Source organism: Alosa alosa, chromosome 12, assembly GCF_017589495.1.
Source record: "Alosa alosa isolate M-15738 ecotype Scorff River chromosome 12, AALO_Geno_1.1, whole genome shotgun sequence".
In the NCBI taxonomy this organism is placed as follows: Eukaryota; Metazoa; Chordata; class Actinopteri; order Clupeiformes; family Clupeidae; genus Alosa; species Alosa alosa.
In genome coordinates, this window is record NC_063200.1 from 21,808,578 (window position 1) to 21,834,025 (window position 25,448).

The window sequence follows — 25,448 nt, forward strand, 5'->3', positions numbered from 1 at the left end:
CATTGACACTTCCGTCAGATTCTTATTTACTTCCGTTAGAAGACGTCATCATTTTGCGCCAATGACTTGAAGAAGAGCGCGATATGCTTACCAAACCAGTGGAGAATTTGCAAGAATTTGTCATGTTATAGAAAAACAAAGGACGCCTGGAGTCAAATGTGAGGGATACATGCAGAAAATGACAGCATCACTACACCTATGAGTTTATTAGATCCCGTGCCTTACCGATATTTCAGCAAAATGAACGCCGTGCAATCAAACTCAACGCCACAGGGTCTGGTTACAGCTTGGGATACAATAACACTGGCATTGGTAAGTAAGCGTAGACTCAATGCAGTTAATCATTATGAGAAAATACATTTGCGCATTGGCATGCTTTCTATCTCAATGTCTTATAAATTGAGCGGGTTGAAAGTGGATAACAGTTGTCCACAATTTTATTCATTCGATTCGATTCATTTTCTGAAGGCCTGCAATGTATCTTAGTTAGTGATCCAACTGATGTGACGATGGTTTTAATGCAGTTGATGTCAAATATATGATTATGAGTAATCAGCAGTGGTATCTGTAAATTCATTCATTCTCATACAGCTGTCACCTGACCTGGACAATACTCCGTCTGAAGAGGCTCTCTCAGATGACTTGGACTTTCTCTGTCGATGCGGAGGCGGTCAGTACATGGAGGGTTGGCTTCTGGACACCTTGCACATGAATCTGACTTCGGCAGTGGTGCCCGACTTCTGGGCTGGACTGAAGCTACCAGATGGGGAGAAGGTACAGGAGAAAGAGCGTGCCAGGATTCTGTTGCAGGCCTTTCGTACCCTGCTGACACGCCTTGAACCGTCATTAGGTGAGATAGTAGTCCTATTCTATTACAGTCAGACTGCATACCTTGAATTTTTTACTATAGTATTCAGCCATCTAAAAGATCAGGTAGTTTATTTAAATATCGCAAGGCAGAGCTACACACTGAAGCGTTTTCTTCTTTGCTGAGTATAACACACTTAGAATATGTTGTTCAGTTTTGTTCTATCCAGTTATGGTCACTGGATAGGAAAACCTCATCTTGACACTCACTAGCTGTGTGTTGCTCATGCCCAGGTGGTCTGGAGCGGCTGGGCAGATGGCAGGACGAGGGCCGGTCAGGCTTGAGTGGCCCCGGGGCCCAGAGTCTGAGGGAGAGGGCCTTCACCGCCATCAGGGCCATCCTGCTCTTCTCTCCCCCTGACCTCCTCCAGGAGCGGATGCTGGAGTTCTACAGCCGCACCTTCTCCGTTCACATGAGCCAGGCCGGGCAAGGGGCGCCAGGTGGGGAGGAGGAGGAAGAGGAGGCAGCCATGGGCGCTGAGGGGAAGGTCTGCCAGGGCTGTGCGGTAAGCCCTCAGGAGTGCTGGTGTCAGGAGGCCCTGGAGCAGTTGCGAGAGTTGAGCCATATTTTGTAAGTTATTTCCGTCTGTAGACTTGCATGACACTGTTTTTTTTTAAGGTGGGAAAGTTTTGTATAGCAGATATTTTTTTAAAGAATTATTAATTAGAAATATTGATAAGGAAGAATTACTAGATTGAAAACGTTTTTATCAATATTGCTATGAATATTATGTCGCTATGTCATTCTGTCTCATATTAATTCATACCCAAGTAATCAGACACAGACTGAGAGGAAGCCAGAGAAAGATGTAAAGTGAAGTCCCCCCAATACTCCTGCAAGGGGGGACGATACACTGCCCAAAAATAAGATATTTTACTACACGTGTCAAACCCCATTGTCTCACTGGTGTCTCACTGGTGTCTCACTGTTATATCTCCTGCTCTCCCGGTATGTCTTAGGTCGAGACTGCAGCTCTTGGAGAGGGTGAGCTCAGATGCTGTCACCTCCATTCTCCACAAGCTGATTGAGCAGAGGATGGAGCAGCGGTGCCGCGGGGAGTACGAGATCTCCTTCCTCTCAGACTTTGAGGGTGTACGTTGAGAGTCTTTCTTTTAGCTCTCTTTTACAGTATAATGAATGAACTACTTCATTTTGTGAATATTCCCCTTTAGCACACTATAGAGATTGAGACTCATACTTACTTTTGCTTAATGTTACATGATTGTAATATTGTGTACTCACATGATTAATGTGTTTTTTTATCTTTGCTGATCTCTGCCTGCTTGAGCAGTGGTTGGATCAGGTGTTGGGCTGGGTGAGCAGAGTCTTTGTCAGTGAGGTGGACGCCAGGAGGATACCGGGAAGTGCAGTGGCGGGCTGCGGTGGAGAGCGGGCAGCAGGGCAGCCAAACAGTGCCATCCTGCAGCGCTGGCGCCACCACATGCAGCAGTTCTTCTGCAGGATCTACGCCAGCATGAGGATCGAGGAGCTCTTCAGCATCATCAGAGGTACGGGCCAAGGGGATCCTGAGAAGAGCCCAAGCGTTGGGATGAGAGTTCAATTGGTTAGAAATGGAAGTAAATGTTGATAGGTTGTTTAATGTCTGCTGAAATTTCCTGCCATTTTGCCTCTTTGTCTTATTAGTTTGTTTCTACCCCTGTTTTCTGCACCATTCAAGCAGTAGTTAGTTGACAGTTTGTTATGTGGATTGCACTGCATAATGAGTGCCTCAAGCACTTCATGACTTTATTGTTATTGAGTGTCTCAAGCACTCAATTACTTTATTTTCTAGACCATAAGCAACAGCGCCGGTGGTTATAATAAACTTATATAGGGCATGTATTCTAAGAATGCATATGTCTTACGCACAGATCCAAAGTCATCCCCTAAATGTTATTTAACATAACAAGGAGTTGCATGAAGTGATTTGTTCTCTTCACAGATTTCCCAGAGTCTCTGCCTGCTATAGAGGATCTGAAATTCTGTTTGGACAGGACCAGTCAGAGGCAACAGCTCCTCACCTCCCTAAAGTCTGCCTTTGAGACCCGCCTCCTGCATCCAGGTTAGATAGCAGGCTTGACTCGGAATCTTTGTCTGTGTAAATCTGTGTTTTCGTTGGTGTTATATTCGTTTGGTCAGTTCAATGGTATAAATTATATAAAGGAAGCATTGTTGTGAATCATGTGACCCTCTGTTCTTTACACCTTCAGCATCATGTAGTTTGTGCTTTAACTCTATTTCTGTCCTATGCATACATTAATCTCAGGTATACTGTACTGTAGAGTACAGTAATGGCATAATGTTTTATTACAGAGTTTTTTTTTTCTTCTTTCCTTCCTAGGGGTTCACACATCTGACATCATTACTGTGTACATATCGGCCATCAAAGCCCTGCGGCACCTGGACCCCTCCATGGTCATCCTGCAGGTAGCCTGTCAACCCATCCGCAAGTACCTCAGGTGAGCTGAGACGTACGCTTTCCAGACTTCTCAAACCCCCTCCAATCAAAGCTAACAACACAACACAAGTCCACTGTCAGCCCAATCTTCAGTAGGTAGTTACTGGTGATGGCAAACAAAAAGAGGAATGAAAAATGCCAAAAAGACGGCCAAAATCCTGTTCAATTTGCTGAGCATCCAATAGGGAGCATCCAAAGTCAGGGAGACTGACTTTCTGTAGTGCTTACTGAAGATGTAGCAGGAAGCAGAGAGAATATGACCAAGGCTTATGTAGAAGATTTCAAGTAGTCTTCAGTTAGCTGGTGTGTGGTATCAAGCCCAAAACAGTCAGTGTTAGATCAGGTTAGTTGCTTTGCTTGTTTTTGGGCCTTTGCCTTTAATTGTGACGATACTGTAGAGAGTAACAGGAAATGAGTGGGAGAGAGATGGGAGTAGTATCAGGAAATGATCACGGGCTGGAATCGAAACCCGGTCCCCATTTGCTTTTAATTCCATTTGAGGCCTTTAAACTGGCTCTAAATCATATTTCTACAGGCAGGCCTTCCCTTGTAGTGGCACACCCTTTTTTTAATACATTTTCCTATTTTATTTTTATATCACTTTAGTGTATTTGTCCTACATTTGTAATGCTATACCTGCTTTAACTTCACACAACAGTCCATTTGTGAAGCGATTCGAGAACTATCTCAGCAGAAGAGAAGCACTATACAAATCCAATATGATACTATTATCATTACTTAGTGGTAGTGATGCTGCCATTTGCGCCACAGCTCTCCTGTAAGCAAATACTTAATGGTATCTCTCTCAGCAGTCACAGATGTTATGTGTGCTTTGTTTATATAATGGGGTCTCATTATTTCCTCTCTCAGTGGGAGAATAGAAATATAGCCTGAAGTGTAGCTTTGCCATTTTAAATGTCTACTCATTTTAGATGATGTACCATGTGGTGTGTAAGAGTCTGAAATAATCCTGTTATTATTAACGGACAATTAACAATTGAACATCATGCAATTCTAAAACCAAATAGCTTTTGTTGTTGTGTGTGTGTGTGTGTGTGTGTGTGTGTGTGTGTGTGTGTGTGTGTGTGTGTGGATAAATCATACAGTTATTTGTTGAATTGTTATGTAATGAGGCATAATGCTGTTAGTTGCTGAGGAATCCTGTTCATGTTGCTAGGACACGGGAGGACACTGTTCGCCAGATCGTGGGCAGTCTGACTGGGGATGCTGAGGGTTGCACCGACCTGGCCAACGAGCTCTCGCGCGCCGACCCAGTCACCCTGGAGACCCAGGACAGCGAGGATGAGGGCAGCGACCCCGAAGAGTGGACACCAGACCCCGTAGACGCACTAACAGGTCAGTGAACATGTGAATGATTCTTCTTTCACAAAGGCTGCCTGCACGTTGCATGAAGGGACTCTCCTCCCCTCTGGTGGACATGCACGGAAAGTGTTGAAATGGATACTTTCCTCCCTGGTCTAGTGTTACATCCTAGTTGAAAGGATGTCAGAATAAGACTTGTCAGGGAAACATTGATTATTAAATAACATTTTTAAATTGTTACATCCTTTTCAGTGCTCAGCCTGTTTTTTATTCTTTATTTGCATCGTCACATGTTTTCTCTTTATCTCTTCCGTAGACAAAACAGGCTCCAAACACCGGTCCTCAGACATCATCAGTCTGCTGGTCAGTATCTATGGCAGCAAACAGATCTTTATTGATGAGTACCGCACCGTCCTGGCTGACCGACTGCTTCAGCAGCTCAACTACAGCACTGCCAGGTAGCAATGCACTAGAGACAAGCTACGCTGTCTGCTGCCATTCTTATCATCACATCTGGCAGATTGTAATTAATATGTGTGGATCCACCGATTCTTAGTGTAGGTTTAAAAACAGCCGTACTTCCTAACATATGAATAATGCTTTTGGTATTTTTGCTAAATACCATGAACGGAAACATAATGATGAATATGTGAGTATATATGGCTGTTTTTGAACCTACACTTGGAACTAGTGTTGTGTCTATGTAGACTCATCATTCAGTTTAATGAGTGTTTGTTTCACACTGATGAAGGTTACTTAACAGGACCTAACAAGTGTTAATGTTAATTAGAACATGTTAATTAATATGATGTGAGGATGTTGTATGCCATTCATTAGTCGTTCATTGGTAATCATGGTCTGTGTGTGTGTGTGTGTGTGTAATGGTTTGTTTGTTTCCTTCCAGGGAGATCCGCAATGTGGAGCTGCTGAAACTTCGGTTTGGTGAATCTCATATGCACCTGTGTGAAGTAATGCTTAAGGTGAGATGTCAATAATCATCAATTACACTTTTGTTTATTTGTTTGTTTTTTAAACTGTGGTGACTGAATCTGATTTGAGCATTTTCTAGTAAGTACAGTTAAGAACAAAATTATTCATACCCCTGGCAAATATTGATTTAAAGTTGATTTTCTCTTGACTGATGTGTTTGTTTTGACTGAAAATGACACTGCCACATGACAAAAGGTTGTAAGACAATGTGGTAGAAGCATGGAATCAAAAAAAGAAGTGTTTTTGTCTTTTTAACATTTTTATGAAAAATGGCGTGTCCAAAATTATTCATACTCTTTTTTTTTTAACAATCAATGGTTCATATACCTACCAAGCCTCTCCATGTCTCCACAATGATTGTAGACCGCACCTTTTTAGCAGCAACCCGATTGGTAAACTTCTCAAAGTAAACGGTAACACTAAAACAAGGGGCTACATTAAGATTTTTGGAGGAAAAGATCAGGCAGGCTGCCGAGAGACCTGCCACAATAGCTGGCATTGGACCATTAAACCACACAATGATCCAAAACATACAGCCAAACAAGGCAAGAAATGGTTAACAGAGAACAATATCAGCATTTTAAAGTGTCAGAGCCAGAGTCCAGAACTCAATCTGTCAAAAAAGTGAGCACAAGGCCAGAGTGATGGCAAATAATCGTTCCTGACTCAAAACCCGGATTGCTCTTAAAAAGGTACACTCTAGAATCATTGTGGAGACATGAAGAGGCTTGGTAGGTATTATATGAACCATTTTGAGAGCTGTGAATGCAAATAAAGATGTTTCTATTGATTATTTAAAAAGGGTATGAATAATTTTGGACATGCCATTTTTCATTCAAATGTAAAAAAATATGAAAACGCTTCTTTTTTGATTCCATGTTTCTCCCATGTTGTCTTGCAACCTTTTGTGTATGCATTGTGCTTGGTGTTTTAGTCAAGACATTTTAATTGAAGTCTAAGAGGAAAATCATTATGGGGTCATGCCTCCCCCGTTCCAGACAATCATTAAAGTCCAATCCAGGCTAAAATTGATTCACGGCTCAAGGGACTAAGCTTAATCCTTGTCTGAGAAACCATCCAATCTCGATTATATAACTAAAGAAAACATCAGAAATTTCTACTGCTTATGGAATTGAGCTCATCAGAATTTTCTTTCGTCATTTATTTTTTTTTCTTCAAAACCTTATCAAGTTTTTGGGAACATAACAACTCTAAGGCACAGTCGCAGTAAGTGACAACAGAAATCTGAATTATTATTCAGCGCTGAAGAATATCATGAAATAATCCTTAAATTTGAGGGAACTGGGAGCCCTTGAATCGTATGTTTGAGAATGTGTGATATATGAGTCCACCACTGAATCAGGAATAAGAAAAAAAAGAAAAATGAGAAGAAAATAAAGTGTGTCTGTGTTTGTTTTCCCTCCAGGATGTGGCTGATTCGCGTCGGATCAACACAAACATCCGTGAGGAGGAGGCCCGTCTGCCCCCGGAGGAGCAGCCTGCCCTGGCCCTGTCGGCCATGATCCTCTCATCCGAGTTCTGGCCCCCCCTCAAGGATGAGCGCATGGAGCTGCCCGCCGTGGTCACGCAGGCCATGGAGACCTACACACACCGCTACGAGAAACTCAAGGTGATGAGAGACACACACACACACACACACACACACACACACACACACACTTTCCTCACAAGAACTGACCGTGTGTTATACATACACACACACACACACACACACACACAAAGTTCAAGGCTAATAGCTGTGTCCCTTTAGCTCACCCTGTGGACTCTGAGGAAAAACCTGATCAGATAGACAAAAGGCTATGGCTAGGACTGGAGCTGTGCCTGTGCCTGTGCTTGTGTCTGTGTCGGTGTCTGTGTACATTGCTACACTCTCTAGGACTGTCATTTGCTACTCAAATGTGTGGCTTTTTTTATGTCTGGTAGTATGACTTGGTTTTATTTAGGTGACCCTGTGACTGGTTGTGCTACAGTTTTGGCTTAGTTATTTGGAATTTGTCAGAATGTTAAGAACTTTGGCCTTTTGGAGGATTCTTACAATTTCTTACAATTGGTAAATCAAATTTAAATCGAGAGGGTTAGTTTTGTGACATGTGACATTTTGGGGCCCAAGGCCTTCCTCAGACAAGTGCATGTGTGAAACCAGCAATGATCTCTTGGTCCTCCTCCGCAGGCCATGAGGACGCTGAACTGGAAGTCTCACCTGGGCACGGTGACCCTAGACCTGGAGCTGGAGGACCGCACTCTCTCCAACCTCTCTGTCTCTCCCATCCATGCAGCCATCATCCTGCACTTCCAGGATAAAGTGTGTGTGTGTGTGTGTGTGTGTGTGTGTGTGTGTGTGTGTGTGTGTGTACACACACATGTGCTTGTATTTTTCTTGTTTCCACCTTTATTTGTGTGTGTGTGTGTGTGTGTGTACACTAGTGTTAATTTTGTCACCTATTTTTAATTTAGTCTTAGTCTTAGTCTTGTGACGAAATGTCCTTTTTAGTCTTTGTCATATCTAGTCATTCAAATATCATTTTTGTTAGTCAAGTTTTAGTCAACTAAAAGTCTCGTCATTTTAGTCTAGTTTTAGCCATAAGAAAACTAAAGGTATCTTAGTCTTAGTCAGTTTTAGTCAACACATTTTAGTCTTTTTTTATAACAAATTATTTCTGATTACCATTTGAGTCAAATAGTGTTTCACACATCTCAATTTTCCAACAATATTGTGTGTCCACAGGGCTACTCGTCTGTTATAATTACTCATTCTGATTTTTTGTCAGTCAGTATGTTTACATGCACAGGTAAGTCGAGCTACAGTTATAGCTCGGCTGGGATTTGACCATAGACAGTAAAAGATTTGACTGGATCACTGTCATATAAGTAGACCAGTGTTTCTCAAAGTGTGGTCGGGGAATCACTGGTGGTCCATAAGCTATCTCAAGTGGTCCGTGAGCAGGCGTGGTAAAATATAATATAGATGAGTTGTTTGCAATATTGAACCAACTTGTATGTAAAAACAGTTCTGCAACACTGTCTATGTAAGATATGCCAGTTTAAATCATACAGTATGAATCCACACAATAAGCAAAGTGCAAAGACAATAAGCAAGGTGGTTCAGTGAGTAGGCCTATTGTGTAGACTAATTATAGGCTACTGTTGAAGTAGGTCTAATCTTTTTTTTTTAGCTAGGGTTAGTTAAGCGGTCCTGAAACTGAAAAAAGTTTGAGAAACACTGTCGTAGACCAAAGTATTAATGTTTTACTCCGCCTAAGCTAGATGGCGATATGTAAACACAACACACATTCCCCAAACAGACTCTCCATCTTAGCCATAGCTAACTTGCTAGCGAACTTTCCATATTAGCTTACTTGCTAGCAAACTTTGCATCATCAGTCTAACTAGTTAAATAGTTGACATTACATGATGAACATTTTTCGTATGGACATTCTGGTGGATGTTAATTTGTATGAGAGAAGCTTCAACTTCTGGGTATGTAGCATTGTGACATAAAGCTTAGGTAGTTAGTTGGTAACTCTGGCAGAAATCTCCAGTGTTCTTGTTCCATGTAGTTTAGGTGTTGCAGCCACAGGGTTGCAGCAACAGCATGTAGACTAGCCTACAGGAAAGCTGTTGCGTATGAACTCATTGAATATTTTGAAAACATAACAGCTAGATATTCTGTCTTCTCATTTTGTGAGCGAAAATGAAGAGAGATTTTATCTTAGTTCTTATTTCATGCAAAACATTTTAGTCTCGTCTTTTTTTTAGGTCAACAATAATTCATCTTAAGATAGTCTTAGTCAGTGTTTCAGGACATTACTGCCGTCTCGTCATCGTCTCGTCTTAGTCATGAAAAAAAAGGTCGTTGACGAACATATTTCCTCTTGTCTCGTCTGACGAAATTAACACTAGTGTACACACACATGTGCTTGTACTTTTCTTGTTTCCACCTTATTTGTGTGTGTGTGTGTGTGTGTGTGTGTACACACACATGTGCTTGTATTTAACTTGTTTCCACCTTATTTCTGTGTGTGTGTACGTGTCTCTGTGTGTGTGTACGTGTGTGTGTTCCACCCCTTCCCCTGACTGCAGCCTCGTGGAGCCTGGAGGAGCTAAGTGGGGCGCTGGCGGTGCCCCAGGAGGTGTTGCGGCGCAAGCTGGCTCTGTGGCAGCAGCACGGCGTGGTGCGCGAGGAGGCGGGCGGACGCTACACGGTGCAGGAGACGGCGCCGGCCGCGGGGCGCGAGAAGCACGAGCGGTCTGTCCTGCTGCTGGACAGCGACGAGGAAGGAGATTCCAACACAGCCACGCAGTCCGAGCAGAGGGAGGAGAAACTGCGGGTAAACACACAAAGATGCATCACACACACACACTTATATACACACACACACACACACACACACTCAAACACACACATAGAGAAACTACAGGTAAACACACGCATATATAGATGTGTAAACACACACACACACACACATACATACATACTCTCATCCACATTCACACCTACATTCACAAACATACTGTATGCATGCACATACTCTCACCCACATACACACACATAACTGTATGCACACAGACACATCAGATCTGAGGGTGAAGAAGCTGTATGTAAACAAACCTCTGTTTTAGAGAATCTCAGTTTCCCACACACTTTCACACCTGCTTTTAAACATGCAGGCATACACCCCAACACATAAACCTGAGGGTGAATTTAGGTGTAATTAGTGTGACCACATTTGTACACCTTATCACAAATATCTTCTTGTGGTGTTCAGGATTACACACATTCACACATTTCGTGCCATGAACCTTTCATGTCTCACGCGTTCTCTTTCTCACATTCTGTTTCTCTCTTCTTCTACCCCCCTTCCCTCACCCCTCCCTCTAACTCTCCCTCTCTCCCTCCTTCTCTCTCTTCCTCTCTGCCCCTCTCTCAGCTGTTCTGGGCGTATATCCAGGCGATGCTGACCAACCTGGAGAGCATGACGCTGGAGCGTATCCACACCATGCTGCGCATGTTCGTGTCCTCAGGGCCCGTGGTGACCGAGATGGAGATCGGCGAGCTGCAGGCCTTCCTGGACAAGAAGGTGCGAGAGCACCACCTCATCTCCTCGTCCGGCGTGTACAGGCTACCCAAGTCACCTCACCACTGACGGCCAAGAAAGGGAGAGATGACCTCTGTTGGATCTAATTCACGCTGTGTGAATGTTAATGTTTTGTAGACACTCCAATTCAGTTTGACTACAGACTGCTGTCAACAGTTGCCAACTTAACATTTATAATATGAACATGCCAAATAAACATGTAGTATGTGTACATTGCTACACTCTCTAGGACTGTCATTTGCTACTCAAATGTGTGGCTTTCATGTCTGGTAGTATGGCTTGGTTTTATTTAGGTGACCCTGTGACTGGTTGTGCTACAGCTTTGGCCCAGTTATTTGGAATTTGTCAAATTTGTCAGAATGTTAAGAACTTTGGCCTTGGAGGATGTAGGCTGGAGTGTGATAGTACAATATTTACCTACACAGAGAAATGACAACATCATAGTTAATCATTCTGTAATTATACGGCAATTGCTTGCAAAAAAGTGAATACAAAGGTAAATGTTTTATATTTTACATTCAAGGCATTCTCTCAACTACCTTAAGTTAGACACTGGAAATGGTTTTCCAATAGTTTTCCAATAGGTGAGCACTTGTTGGCAAAAGTTGGCTGCTTTGAATAACCTAAAATATAAAATATGTTGCCTTATTTTACTCTTTTTGTTTACTACATAACCCCATATGTGTTCATTCATTAAGTTTTGCTAATAGTCAAAAAAAGAAAGACCCATAAAAGAGTAGGCGTTTCAAAACCAGTAGTGACCAGTTTTCGACTATTAGTGTATGTAAAGTTTTTGATCAGTAGTGTATATGCAAGCAATTCCTTTATAGGCCTATTTACATAATTAACATGTTATTTTCAGTGTTAACATTTTTCCGGGTCAATATTGTCCTATCAAATTCCAGTATTTGTTTGCCCATGTACTCATAAGGTTTTTGATAAACGTTCTGAGACAGTTTCAAGTGCACAAACAAAACTCTTTGGTTCGCACACGACATTTTCTCATGTGATCCAGAAAGCCTTTAAGACCTTTAAATCGTCAGCGTGGTTGATTCACCTCAGTATGCGACAGGGGGCGCTGCTGTCTCGAGTGTCCAGGAAGCTGACATGACGCGTAGGGGGCTGAGCAGAGGGCTGCGCTGATTTAAGTCGTAGTTATCTAGATGGATGTTATCACAGACACAACACTCTGGCTCAGAGAGGAGCCGCGCGTCAGTCCACGATTTGCCGAAGTCTGCGAAGCAGGACATTTCTCCTGTGGCATTTCTCTGGACACTTCTGGAGACTAGGGGCAACAACACGGACGGAATTCCCCCTTCAAATTCACGTTTATTCTAAGTTAAACAACGTTTTAAAGAGGCAAACATATGATTTGTTTTCAAGGCTGCAAGTCGCTTAAGCACTTATCTGATGTTTCAAGGTTTGTTCTCTTGGAACTATTTTCACATTTGCCGCCACAATGGGATACAAGAAGGAACTCGGATATTGGTTCTTTATGGTAGCCTCTTGCTCATTCATCTCCAAGTATCGTGCAGATGGACTTAATATCACAGTGGCAGTTATCCTTCCCAACAGTATGGGTTTCGCGTGGGCACTGCCGAAGGTCGTCCCGGCCATCCGAATGGCGCACGAAAGTATGGAGAAATACGGACTTCTGAAGGGACATACAATTAATCTCTTAAATTTTAGCACGGAGGACCAGGAGGGTGGCTGTGCAGAAAACAGAGCCCAGATAATTGCTGTGGATACTAAACTTTACCACCAACCAGACGCTTTCTTTGGGCCAGGGTGTGTGTACTCCGTAGCCTTAGTGGGAAGGTTCGCATCCCACTGGAAACTCCCACTGATAACTGCAGGAGGACTAGCATATGGTTTTGATAATGGAGACGAGTTCAAAACAATAGTTCGAATGGGACCCACGACCACAAAAATAGGAGAATTTGCCACTTCTCTTCACGTGCAGTTTAACTGGACCACTAGAGCCAGTCTTATTTTCTACGACATAAAACGTGATGATCGACCGCACTACTTCCAGAGCGAGGGCATTTACCTGAACCTGCGCGAAGAACTAAATGTGACTGTTGAAGCATTTCCATATCAAGAACCAGGAAACTTCGATTATAAAGAAATCGTTAAATTTATGAAAGAAAAGGCCAGAAGTAAGTTCCTCAATGGTTTCCCGTGACCAAATTACGCACCATGTAATGTTTTCACGCGTCGTGCATGTTACAGCCTCACACTGCTAAAATGCCAAAAAGATCACATATCCATGATTTACATAGCCTATGTCATACCTCTCGATGTGCTTGATTTCATTCAAACAAACGCAGACTCCAGCATATATTGTCCCACACAGATATGGCACAACATCTGAGAGGTGGCTCTTGTGGCTTCCTGTAAATGAGGCTGGACAAACGACCAGACTTTGGTTTATAGCCCTGCACCACCTGTGTGTTCGTCAGAGGGATATATTTTTGGGAAAGGGCAGCCCTCTGGGTTATTTACAACTGGTAAGGGGTCTTGAGCTGACTGTCATCAAAACAGTCAATTCAGCAGTAGGCAATGACATACTGTAAAGCTGTTTAGCGGTCCCTCAAAGGAAAGGAATAGTTATTACCCTACGTAAGAGGTTTGTCCAAGTATAAGATATTCTTAAGCTTATTTTGTTATTAGGGTATGTATAGCAATTGGTATATATAGCAATTCAACAGATAGGTTACTTGTATCACAATAACAACAAGTAAGAAGGCTACAAAGTAAGCGCAATCTTATAACAACTTATGTCGAGGTAGCCTATGTATAATTAGTTGACTATTGTCTGAATTCGTTAGCCTGATACTAAGTATGTTAACCTAAACTTTCGGCATTTCGGATAGTGATAAAATTCTACCCTACGGCAGCAGATTGTAGGCTGCCCATCAGTAACGAAAAACAGCCAAAAAGTATCAGCCCTTTAAATTTGTGCAGTTTACAATCATGTAGGGATTTACACAATGAACACAATGTAGATTCAGACTAATTCGAATCAAGTTATCCCTTCCATTTCAGCTGAGTGCATTGCTTAACATCCAGACAAACACCCTCACTCTTGAGGCATCTAATGATAACCCACAGGATGTGAAAACTTTGCAAGTCTGCTCTTTCCAAAGGCTTACCAGATCACACCTTTTTAAAGAATTGTGGTTGCTTTTACAATATGGTAATAACATACTACACTGACTTTGAAAATGATGGGCTATTAGATTATTTATCACTTACATCTGCTGCCTCGTGGCACTATTGTTTAGCAGTCTTTGTCTGGGAATGTTTTGGTCATACAGTTCAAATGGACCCCAGCAGGCATGGATGAATGGGTGGTGTTTTTTGCACTGTTGCACAGTTTTAAATGAGGGAGAGAGCTTGCCGGCTGTACAACACATTTATCTTGGCATGTTCTAACTGTAGCCTGTGTGTGTGTGTGTGTGTGTGTGTGCGCGTGTGTGTGTGTGTGTGCGTGCGTATGTGTGTGCACGTGCGTGCGCACGTACGTGCACATACCACCTCATCATCAGATAACATTATAAAAAAAAAACCTACATCAGTCACAACACTATAAAGGTAAATGGCTGCTGAGACACATTTTAGAGGTAGCCATACAGATACTGATTGTTGGATGTGTCAACAGCAGCACAAAGTAACAACAGCTACTGGAGAACAACATTTGTATTATATTACTAACATATTGAGATGATGATGTTCTTGCTTGAGATGAAAATGTCATGGTTACATTATTAGGTTTTCTAGAAAAAACTATTCATTCCCCATATTCTGAGTTGCTTGGTCTTGTATACATGCACTGTTAGAGTAACAATAGGCTGTATGAAGTGATGTATCTTAATAGGCAACCTAACGTGACCTGCACATATTTCAGATTGTAGTCATGCTGTGGATGAATTGAACCAGTCTATCTTAAAGTCAGAGTCTCCGCAGAGCTCTGTGATTGTCTAGTGTATAGCGGGAACCTGCAAATAGTGAATTTTATTCCATTAAGATGACTCCTTGCAGTGTTTTGTGCGGTTGTATTATACTTAAACAAAGACATGCTATAACATGATAATAACAAACATTGATCCTTCTTGCCATACCCAACAGAGGGTGCATGCTGTGCTCATATTTGATTGCTAGGCTTTGTGATATTCTGATGGCAGGATGACATTTTTTATCTTTTTTTAAATGTTATAGACTCTTTGGCCCTGATATGTAATGCATAGAGCCAGTATACCTCCATCTCTTTTAAAAATGGTTTAGAGAATGTCTTTAAAATGTTTTTAAAAAGTTTCAGACGACAAGATTCTCCAACCGTTGAGTAGATAAAGGATTGCCAAAAAACTCTTGAGAAAAGAATGTAGCATTGGCCTTTGTCTGACTATAATCTGTAATCTCGAATCTGTAATAATCTGTAAAGAGGAGGATGTAAATCATCATTGATGCATTTGATTGTAGGCTGCAAGCTATCTGGAAGAGATGCCATAGGCAATGCCGTTTTATTCGCCGGTAATTCAGGCCGGGGGAAACAAAAGTTTGCTTTTCTTAGCTGTGCTGCCAAGACAGAATTAATTAATGCTTCGACAAAACTTAGTGCAGCTTGCTGTGCAAAGCCACACCAAATGTTTTGCTTGGCAGAGGACGCGGCGCAATGTGTTTTCAGGGGTCACACTAGGGTTGCGGTATGATTGCTCACTGTTTTTGGTTTGCTGGCGAGGTGGTGATAAGGTTAAAATGCCGGCTTCTTTGTTTTAACTTCCATCCGTTGTGTTCCATGAGGATCTCGCTGTATCTAATTCCTTCTGTAGAGAGGGCAGATTGCAAGAAAGAGAGGAGAGATAGTATTCTGTCTCCTCCCTCTTTGAAGGTGCAATGTGCTTTGACAGCATGTTCATTCAAAGCAACAGGAACCTTGTTGTGGCAAACCATTCAACCACTTCCACAGAGCAAGTCTGTTCGTCGGTAACGTCTTGATTTGAGATATAAAGACAAATTGCTAATGACTCACAGAGACTGGAATTAGCCTCTAGCCTGTAGAGTTTGCTAGTTTTTTTTTCATGATGAGGTGGTCTGAGACCACACAGTTGATTCTCGCTGTTTCTATGATCAGTTTAATGCAGCCGTGAATAAGCACACAGTTATAAAGACTGTAATGATTCTGCTTGTTCTGTATATTTAAAGAGGTCCTTGCGGCTAATTACACACAGTTGTCTTAATATTTATCTGATTACTAGACCAGGAAGGTCTGATTTAAATCTGTACTTGCATTAGATTTTTGGACTCTCTCTCTTGGTTTTTGACTAACAAATCTCAACCAGGGAGTCTGGGAAATGGGCATGTGATACATGCTAGAACGATCTCATCAAGCACAATGTTTTAAATGTAAGTAGTGAGTACATAAGCATAGTCCATGGCCTATACCTAATTATCACTGACCTTTCCGAAATCATGATTGGTCATTAGGCTGATCGGGGTAATTTTGTATGTCTATTCAGCAACTATTTAGAAGCAGTAGGCCTACTTAACTCTCAAGTCTACAAAGGCATTTATGTGTTGTGGAGCTCTCTCGAGGGGTGCATTTCTCTCGATGGTTCATCGAGGGGTGCATTTAACATGGAATACTCCCTGCTTACTTGGAATGCTTTGGTGGCAAAGGCAATTTGGTCTCCTAATTAGTTCACATCTAACCTCATCAGAAAGTATCAAACAGAACCTTCAAGGATCATTCAACGCAAACAAAAGGGGCTTGATAATTTAGATGACACTGTGGACACTGCATACGTCCATAGATTTTGTTTTCCATATATTTTGTCATAGATTTTGTCTTTTATAACATTTCTAGTGAAGGTTTACTTTAGTGGATGGGAATTGCCACTAGTAACGATACAATACTATTCCGATATTTGGGCCACGATACAATATTATTCTGATTTTACAATACAGTAAGTATTGTGATTCGATTCTGCCATACATGGCAAATTATTTCTTACATATATTTTGTTTCGTATACTGGAAGCAGCCATCTTTGCAAGGTAAATTTGTTCTCTCCACAGAGAAGAGAAGGAAGTAATCAGAGTAGATGTATTTACTAAAACAAAATAAACATCATAATATTTAAGAAATAAATATAGCAATATTATAACATGGTAGAAAATATCACTGCCCTGGATCGATTTTCCTCTCTTTAGTGTGTTGGATGAAGATTTAGTTGAGAGAAATCGTGTCTTCAACTTTGAGTTATTTTACAATTCAGTGCTGGCTGAGAAATGTGGTTTGAAACAGAAAAGAAAAATGTTCGCACGTCAACTTAATGTCAGGAATCAAATTGATACCAATTGTGTAGTAAAAGAAATTCCCAAATGATGCTATAAACCAAGTTGTATATCACTACTAATTGGTGTTCTATCAGGAAATGCTGTAAAGCTTCCTTCCCACTCCAGTGTAAATTATGACTTTGTCTCTTTGAACCCGGGTCAAACTAGTTGAATGGTTTGTCAGGGCTTGTTCAGGTTTTGGCAAGGCATTCCACACATTTTTATCCAATGATGAGATCAACTTAAGATAACCTCTGTAGTTGTCACTGTTGCCACAGCTGCTAAAGCTTTTCCTGTAGCTTAACTTAACGGATATAATGTCTCACTCAGACTAACAGTCAGCCTAGCCGAAAAGGATCCTGCTTACACTATAGTTTAAGACATTACTAAAAACAGATAACTTCTCCTTAAGGCGGTTTCGCTGGTCATGTTTGTTGTGCGTTACTTCCAGTAGGAATAGAACTAACCATTATGATCTGTCGATCTGTCAAAACCCTTATTCAATTAATAAGTAAGTCAATTAATAAGTAATTGAGATGTTATTGTTGGGCTTGCTCAGTTGCCTAAATTGTTATATTGGGAAAGTCCTGTAACAAAACAGACTGACTAGTCTAAGAAAAAGTAGTCTTAGAGAAGCTTAGAGCATAAACTCCTGGTGGCTGTGGATGCTTGGTGAGTTGGAGACCTACGGGAAGCAAATGTCAAGTAGCCGAGTGGGAGCGTGCATCAAGCTGTGTTTTCTCTTCTCGTCTTTCTTTTCGCTGGGGTGTGTGTCTGCATGTTTTTAAAAGCTCCGCAGCAGATGTGGTGAGCAGTGTGCGATCCGTGGAGCACGCGCGCACACACACACATAAACACACACACACACACACACACACGCGTGCATGCATGCACGCTATAATAGACCTGAGGTAATTTCACACTCACAGGCAACCTTAATTAAATGGAAAGATGCTTCTTTGAAAAGCCCACCCCCCACCCCATCTCAGCGTGCGCTCTATAGCCTTTGGGGTCTGTGAGGCCAAAGCTGTCTCGACTTCCGTCAGCCCAGAAAATGTCTTCCGCAAGGTAATCCAGATGACATAGCTCTCAGATAGGGCTGCAGGAATTTACGTGGGACGGGAAGTTTTTTAGCAGACAAGGCTGTGATGAAATGAGTTGATGGCAAATGCAGACCCTCATGGAAGATGTAGTATTTGCTGCATTGGTTCAAATGTTAATAATCAACAATGCCTTTGAAATTTAATGGCGACAATTTTGCACAGGAAGGAATAAATTTGTCAGGAATTCACATTACAGTTGACAACTATTACTACTTCAGCAATTCCGCACTCTTGGTTATGAAACACAGCGCTGCCTCAAAAAAATAAATAAATGGTGAGATGAAAGACGAAAAACTAAAAACTGAAAAAAAATCAAGATGGATTGTTTGCAGTCTGAACCAGCCACTAAGTGAAACAAAATGTTCTCAACAATTTGATGGGCTTTGTGTCAACCAAGCTCCAGCAACCTCTTATAAATTCTATAACACAGGAGAACATTTTCCCTGCCTTTTTGTACATTTGTTTTGGAGGCGGTCCAGGAGACAGCAGGACTACTTGGCACGAGGCGCCGCGAGAGCGATGTTGGAAGAGATGAGTGCTGGGGTCGACGCAGCGGTCTGGCCTACAGACTCCACTCTCACACTTGAGGAAATGTCTGCTAACTAGAGAGGGAGTGTGCGTGTGTGTGTGTTGGGGGGGTGGGGGTGGGTTAAGTTGGTGGGACTGAGGCGAAGCTGGGGTGGGGGTGGGGGCTGTGTTGTGGAGGACTCCCTCCAACTTTAGCCCCACAGCTGGCAGAGACTGCGCTGACAAAAACACACCTAACGGAAATAATGCCTACAGACATACCTATGGAGCACAGGCGTAACACGAAAACAGTGTGCGATTGTGTACATGTTCAGACACACACTCACTCACTCACTCACACACACGCATACACACACACACACACACACTAACAGACACACACATCCACGTCCAGACAACCACCCAGACACTATGTTTTTGTACAGGAAATGGTACCCTCATTTGCACGTACTGTAGCTTATGCATGTTTAGACAGGCAGTAAGCAGAACATAACATTACTTTTGCCAATCACATGAATGACTCCCAGCTATATACACTCTCAAGAAAATCAAATAACAATTGACCCCCCTTGAACTACATTGACAAGAAAAGCTGCGGGGCAATTGATGTTTGCAAGGCAAGATCACCTGTATGTTCTAATTCTAATGATATATGTCTCTCTATCCTTCTCTATCTCTCTCGCTCTCTCTCTCTTTCTGTTTCCACAGTTGTGTACCTCTGTGGACCTCTTGATACCTTTCTCCTCATCATGAAGCTCTTTCAGGAGGAGGAACCTCACCCTGAGGACTACGCCATCTTTTATTTGGATGTGTTTGGCACAAGCTTGCAAAACGATGCAAAAATACCCTGGAACAATTCCTCCACTGAGTGGACGGATCCCATCAATACTTTCAAGGTAATCACCCTAAAAAAGCAGCTATGGTCTCAAAAGACTCTCAAATGCTGCAGACTGCGGCTCACCCGTTTATACGGTAAGCTCTTTCAGATATTAGTCATTAAAGGGGAACTCCATTCAAGCTGCTTGAGTGTGTGAGGATGGATGACTCCTCGATGCCAGACTGCCTGACTAAACTGCCTAAACCGCCATTAAATCATCAGGTTTTAAATATTTGGTCTGACCGGAATTGTTTTGGGTTTACCTTACTTTGACGTTAATGTGTACTTCATCGGTGAGGTGCCTGCATGTTTTCTTTCTCTCTCTCTCTCTCTCTCTCTCTCTCTCTCTCTCTGTCTCTTTCTCGCTCTCTCTCATAGGATGTGATTTGATTTCAGAATTAGACCTTATCACATGTCTGGCTCCATACTGGTATAAATCATTTTCATATGGACTTGTCACAGAAAAACAAATTACTCGCACATGGTCCAAGTAATTGCACAAAATTGGCCTCTTAATTTTGATAAGAGCGACTGTACCGAAATAAAGTTGTTGCTGAACATTATTGCCGCTCACTCGCAGACATCTTAGTGCAATGGCTGTGACACAAACCAAAAAAGCAGCTCAGAGCAAACAGTGTGGGCAACAAGCAACTTTTTTCGTTCCCTTCGCTTTGATGTTTGCAACAAAAGCAACTGTAATGAGGTGTGTATTTGTGTGTGTGTGTGTGTGTGTGTTTGTGTGTGTGTGGGGGGGTGTGTGTGTGTGTGCTTAAACGAGATATGAATTAGAAAGTAGTGCAGTGTTTGTAGAGGCCCCTTTTATACTGCCTTCTAAAGCACAGAAAGGTGAGTTTAAAAGCTTTAGAAGTCCCTTGAAAATCCATTTCCCTCACAGTTCAAAACTTTAATTGCCTTTAAATCTGGAAAATCTCACCATTCATCACTCTACTCGAGACCCTTGTGACTAAACACAAGTTTAATATTCAGAAGTAAGAATATCACTTTCACCATGACGTTGAAAAATCAGAGTTGGATGCCAATTACGTTATTGCATGATTAATCAAGAGTGGAATTTTTCATTAACGCCTCCTGGGAGAGCAGCTGGATCTGCTGTTCTCTGGAGTGAAAAAAGCAGTTTGGGCGCGCAGGTTGAAAGGGTAGAGGAGCGATCTGTTCTGGATCAGCCCATCAGAAAATATTTACTCAGCAAAGCGGCTTTGTCAAGTCATGCTGGTGCGGCGCTACCCAAAAAAAGAGACTCTTCAAACCTCAGCTTTTGGAAACACTAGACTTTGAATCAGACGATTATGCAACAGTCTAGATCAATTACAGGCTGAAACAGGTTTTAGTGCTTCTTGCATTTGGGGCATAATGTTGACTTTTTTAGTAATGAATGACCTTTTCAGAAGGGTTTTGCCAGTGTTATTGATGCCAAGTTAACTTTATTGATAACATCTCTTGGTCTGTGTATTTTTTTCCGATGGTCCTCTATTAAGTCAGCCTACAATCAGGCAGCCATCCGACCATAGTGGGCCTATTTTCTCAGTATATCATAACATAGTTATATTTTCATTGATGAAGTAAACTATGATTTCAACATTTTCCAAATATTCGCTTCAAATAATGTGTTTATAGTTTTGAGAGGCCAATATTTCAAATGAGGAGATTTTTATCTCTGTTTGGATGGCGAGGAGGGTCTCAGGGTATTTTGTCATCTGACACTGCTTGCAAACTTTGTGGTCGTAAAAAATCTTGTTCCGTAGGCCTGCGACTGTGAATCCTCACAGACACTCCATTGCTAAGATGCTGCAGTGATTTATTTGGTTGTGTCATAATTCACGTTGTAACCTTTCCTCTCCTTTTCCGTTCCTTCATTCTTTCATTTTTCTTCCTATCTCCTTCCTCCCTCTCTCTCTCACTCTGCAGTCTGTGTTCATCTTGACTTATAAGGAGCCGGATAATCCTGAATACACTCAATTCCAAAGGGACCTCCATAAGCGAGCCAAGCAAGATTTCAATGTCCAACTGGAGCCTTCATTGGTAAGTTAAAAATGATATCTAGCATCAAGTGTGCTACTCTAATATTTCTGCAATTGTCAACTGCAAGATGTTTCTTAACTGAGAGAAAAACTGTGATAAAATAAATCTGTTTTCCATTGACATCCGAAACCGCAAACAATAATGAAAAATGGTAAAATAAAAACCAACAGCCATGACTTGGTGGTAACATAAAACTGTCATGAAGGAAGCATCAGAAAAGATTTTGCTAGTATGATAAAGGACAGTTCAATAACATGATCTGTGTTCAAGCTGACAGCTTTTGTTTGGATGTTGATGCTACTCAGAATCAAAATCAGATATCAATAGTAACTGACAAATTTGGTTTTTTTTTGATGTGATGTTAAAAATCAATCTCTCTCCCTTTTTCCCACAGGAAGACTTTATCGCGGGTTGTTTTTACGATGGCTTCGTGCTTTATGCGAAGGCGTTGGACGAGGTCCTAGCTGAAGGGGGCGCTCAGAACGACGGACTTCGGATCATTGAAAAAATGCAAAACCGTCAGATCTGGGGTAAGTACGCGCCCGTGTGAGCCTTGCAGTCAGATCCCGCCACTGTCAGGAGGGAATGTTTAAAGTGCGTCTAATGGCGAAATTATCCACTGTGCTCAGGGAAATGACACGCGGCTAAATAGACGTTTCGTGATGTCCAGTGGGAGTTCACACTGGAGGACGTCCAGCGTTTGTGATGTTTGAGAGAGTTTCAGAGAGTGGCTCCTCAGTTTGGGGTGGTTTGGGCCGAGGGGCTTCCTAACAAGTCAGTCAACTGGATTATCTAGACATAGAGAGAGAGGGAGTGTGTGAGAGTGAGCAAGGGAAAGAGAGAGAGAGAGAGAGAAAAAAAAAAAGCAAGAGAATAATAAATAAAAAATAAAAAGAGAGAAAGAGAGAGGTAGATAGAGAGAGAGAGGGAGTGAGTGAGAAAGAGAGAGAGAGAGAGAGAGAGAGAGAGAGAGAGAGGTCATAGTTCCTTGTGATTGGAGTAAAGATCTCAGGCCAACAAGATTCTGGAAAATCTGTTTCTGATACACAGTCCATCTGCCTTAGCATGGTGCTGGAAAGGAATCGTGCTAAAGGCTCAGTCAGCGGCTGTACAGCTCTCAGCTATAGCCTCACAACAGATGAGTTGGGGGATGAGAGCGGATGTGTTGAGAAGGAACAACAAGGGCCCTACATGCTACAGTGACGTGTGTTTACAAATGATAGGGTTGAATCAAGGTGATGTTACACAGCATGTGTGATTGATAGGGAGAAAATGCCTTCAAATGCAAGTAGTTCTGTTTTCTTGACATGATTATGTGGGATCCATGTTTATAGATATTTTAATTGCTAATTCAATGTAAAGATTCTCATGCTAATTTACATACAGTAGTTTTACTTCTATGAAGTATTGCTTGCTAATTTACTGTACTTAGGTAGGGACTTACAGTAGTAAGTGCGAAATCGTGTATGAGTTTGTTCACCTGAGAGTGACACAGATAAAGTAAGGCTGATTGCACAGACATTTGATGGGGCTAATGTCATGAGAGGAGCATCTGGTGGAGTGCGTAAGAAAGTGCAAGACGTGTACCCTAATTGCTATGCACATCAATTGAACCTGGTGATGGAAGGCTGTGTCAGCAGCATCCTCAGTGCGTGTCTTCTTCTCGGATATTTATGGTTTCTCCGCTTCTTTCACAAGATCTCCGAAAATATTTTAAAACTTATTTTGGAGTGTTTCGAAATAATTGAAACATCTGGAGATTTTGATACAATCTCAGTTAGAGAGGCTAAAGGGTTTTCTCGAATGCTCTTAGATCCCGAGTTTTTATTCCTTTTAGACCTGTTCTACAAGATCATGCCCCGTGTAGATGTGCTCTATGCACAGCTGCAGAAAAGAGCAATTGATGCAGTGGAGGCACACAGGGTTACAGACAAGTTTGTGGCCAACATAAGAACGATAGGCCTACGTGATGTCCCGTGCCTTTGTGCAAAACATACCGGTGTCCAGGATAAGCGCAGGTCCGCTTCTAACTTTGCGCAAATTGCCTATGAAGTGTGTGACAATCATAGTTACCGCCACCAACAGATTTTCATTGACTGGCCATTTGTCTGCTGCCATCCTATTTGATAGTTCAAGCTTCCTCAAATTTTCCAAATCATTCCCCAAGGAGCTCATAAAAAAACTGCCCTTTTACGTATATGTGTCACTTAATATTAATTTCTATTAGGGCTGTCAAAATAACTGGTTAATTTCGATTAATTAATTTGAGAAAAAATAACTGATTAAAAAAACAACGCAGATGAATCGATTCCGTATGACCTTTGACCCCGAGCCATTGTAGTCAGTAACTATGAAAAAAATGAAGGAGAGAGAAAAAAATGTGCTGACTAGATCATTGATTGGAACATTTACTTTTAAACAACAAACAAAATAAAGTGTTGATTAAAATAAAGTCCTCTGCAATGTCTGCAGCAAGGAATTTGCATATCACCGGAGTTCATCAACTTTAAAGTCGCACATCAATGCAAAGAAATAGTGTTGACATTAGGGGAAGTGAATTTATTTTCATTGTGTCCCCTAGGTTATATCTGTGGCCTGATATACCTTGTATGTGAAAAACACTTTTGAATTGATTTCCTCAGCATATTAGGTCATATCATAGATTATTATGGCCATTATTAAAATAATAATACAAGAGTTTTTGAACTTTAATGTCACTAATGCTGATTATTCAACGATTTATTTAAATTTAAAAAATGTAAATACTTTCACAGCAAAAAATATATATGCGATTAATTTAGATTAATTAATCACAGAGTATGTAATTAATTAGATTATTTTTTTTAATCGATTGTCAGCCCTAATTTCTATACAAACCACGGTGGACACGCAAGCACTCATTCCATGGTATACCCCCCCTCATACACAATATTTACCTTTTTAATGAATAGCCTACTTTTAATTTACTCTTTAAAGTTAAGCTGACTCTTAAACACAATAATTTCGTTACTTATAATTTCTTTTATGAGTAGGTCTACATGACAATAAACAACTTGAACTTGACTATGAGAGCTGAGTGGTGTAAGGCGGCGTGAAGCCTACGCTTGGAGCTCCAGTGGAATTTTGATTTCGCAACGAATTCTCGGTTTATTTGTTTCCCTCTTGAGTTTCCCCCAAGTTCTCCACTGATCTGAGCTAATGGGCTGATTAGGCCTACCTACCTTGTAGCTTTTATTTGTCTGGAATCTCAAAATTTTAAACTTCAATTCTTATGAATAAAATAACATTAGGCTAACGTTAATAATGCATGAACAAAACAGTGTTTTGACCGCAAGTGGTAACATTATGGGATTCCATTCCCCAGATTTCGGCGTAAAAATGAACAAAATCTCCGTGGACCGCCCTTGTGCGTCCAGCTGCCTGTGACCTGGAACTATGCCAATTTTTTTTTTTTTTCTTTAAACTTGATCATCAGACTGCCCCGCCTATTTGTCAACCGAGGAGCCGCTACTGGTAGGGACTGTAGCCGGATTACGACTGTATGGATTCAGGTCTTTTTGGTTAGCCTACTCTTGTTGTGGATTAAAACAAGTTCAGACTTGTTGGCACAATAGGGAATACCGTTTCTAATTTTATGCGCTGAAACCCACTCTCATTATGAAGAAGGTTGCTAAAATGGCCAATTTCTTCAGAAGTGAATATTCTGCTAAAAAAGGCTTATACGAAACGGAACGTAAATTCCATTTTGATGCTTTGTTGTCTGTAAGAAATACACCATGCTTGTTGAGAGCATAGACACAAAAAGA

General features: G+C 41.5%; 2 protein-coding genes across 2 annotated transcripts in view; both read left to right on the plus strand.

Annotated features, from left to right (window-relative positions):
• The first annotated feature begins 53 nt into the window (after window positions 1-53).
• anapc2 (anaphase promoting complex subunit 2) lies at window positions 54-10,972 on the plus strand. The gene is made up of 14 exons (XM_048259669.1): window positions 54-312; window positions 592-850; window positions 1,102-1,438; window positions 1,828-1,960; window positions 2,160-2,376; window positions 2,811-2,930; window positions 3,210-3,327; window positions 4,504-4,682; window positions 4,966-5,107; window positions 5,554-5,629; window positions 7,066-7,269; window positions 7,831-7,963; window positions 9,741-9,988; window positions 10,589-10,972. The coding sequence occupies exons 1-14, from the start codon at window positions 199-201 to the stop codon at window positions 10,802-10,804; spliced, it is 2,496 nt and encodes an 831-aa protein (XP_048115626.1). The 5' UTR covers window positions 54-198; the 3' UTR covers window positions 10,805-10,972.
• A 931-nt stretch (window positions 10,973-11,903) lies between these two features.
• Window positions 11,904-25,448, plus strand: part of npr2 (natriuretic peptide receptor 2) — a 48,160-nt gene continuing 34,615 nt past the window's right edge. Inside the window, exons 1-4 of the mRNA XM_048259313.1 lie at window positions 11,904-12,915; window positions 19,434-19,621; window positions 21,529-21,642; window positions 22,037-22,172. Of these exons, the coding sequence (XP_048115270.1) occupies window positions 12,216-12,915; window positions 19,434-19,621; window positions 21,529-21,642; window positions 22,037-22,172 (1,138 nt within the window). The 5' untranslated portion in view covers window positions 11,904-12,215. The remainder of the gene's footprint in view (window positions 12,916-19,433; window positions 19,622-21,528; window positions 21,643-22,036; window positions 22,173-25,448) is intronic.

Bases quoted from the DNA above. Each gene is read 5' to 3' on its own strand.
- anapc2 (XM_048259669.1), top strand. From the start codon at position 199: ATGAGTTTATTAGATCCCGTGCCTTACCGATATTTCAGCAAAATGAAC. The intron at 313-591 runs GTAAGTAAGCGT...ATTCTCATACAG, and splicing joins ATACAATAACACTGGCATTG to CTGTCACCTGACCTGGACAA. The intron at 3,328-4,503 runs GTGAGCTGAGAC...TCATGTTGCTAG, and splicing joins CCCATCCGCAAGTACCTCAG to GACACGGGAGGACACTGTTC.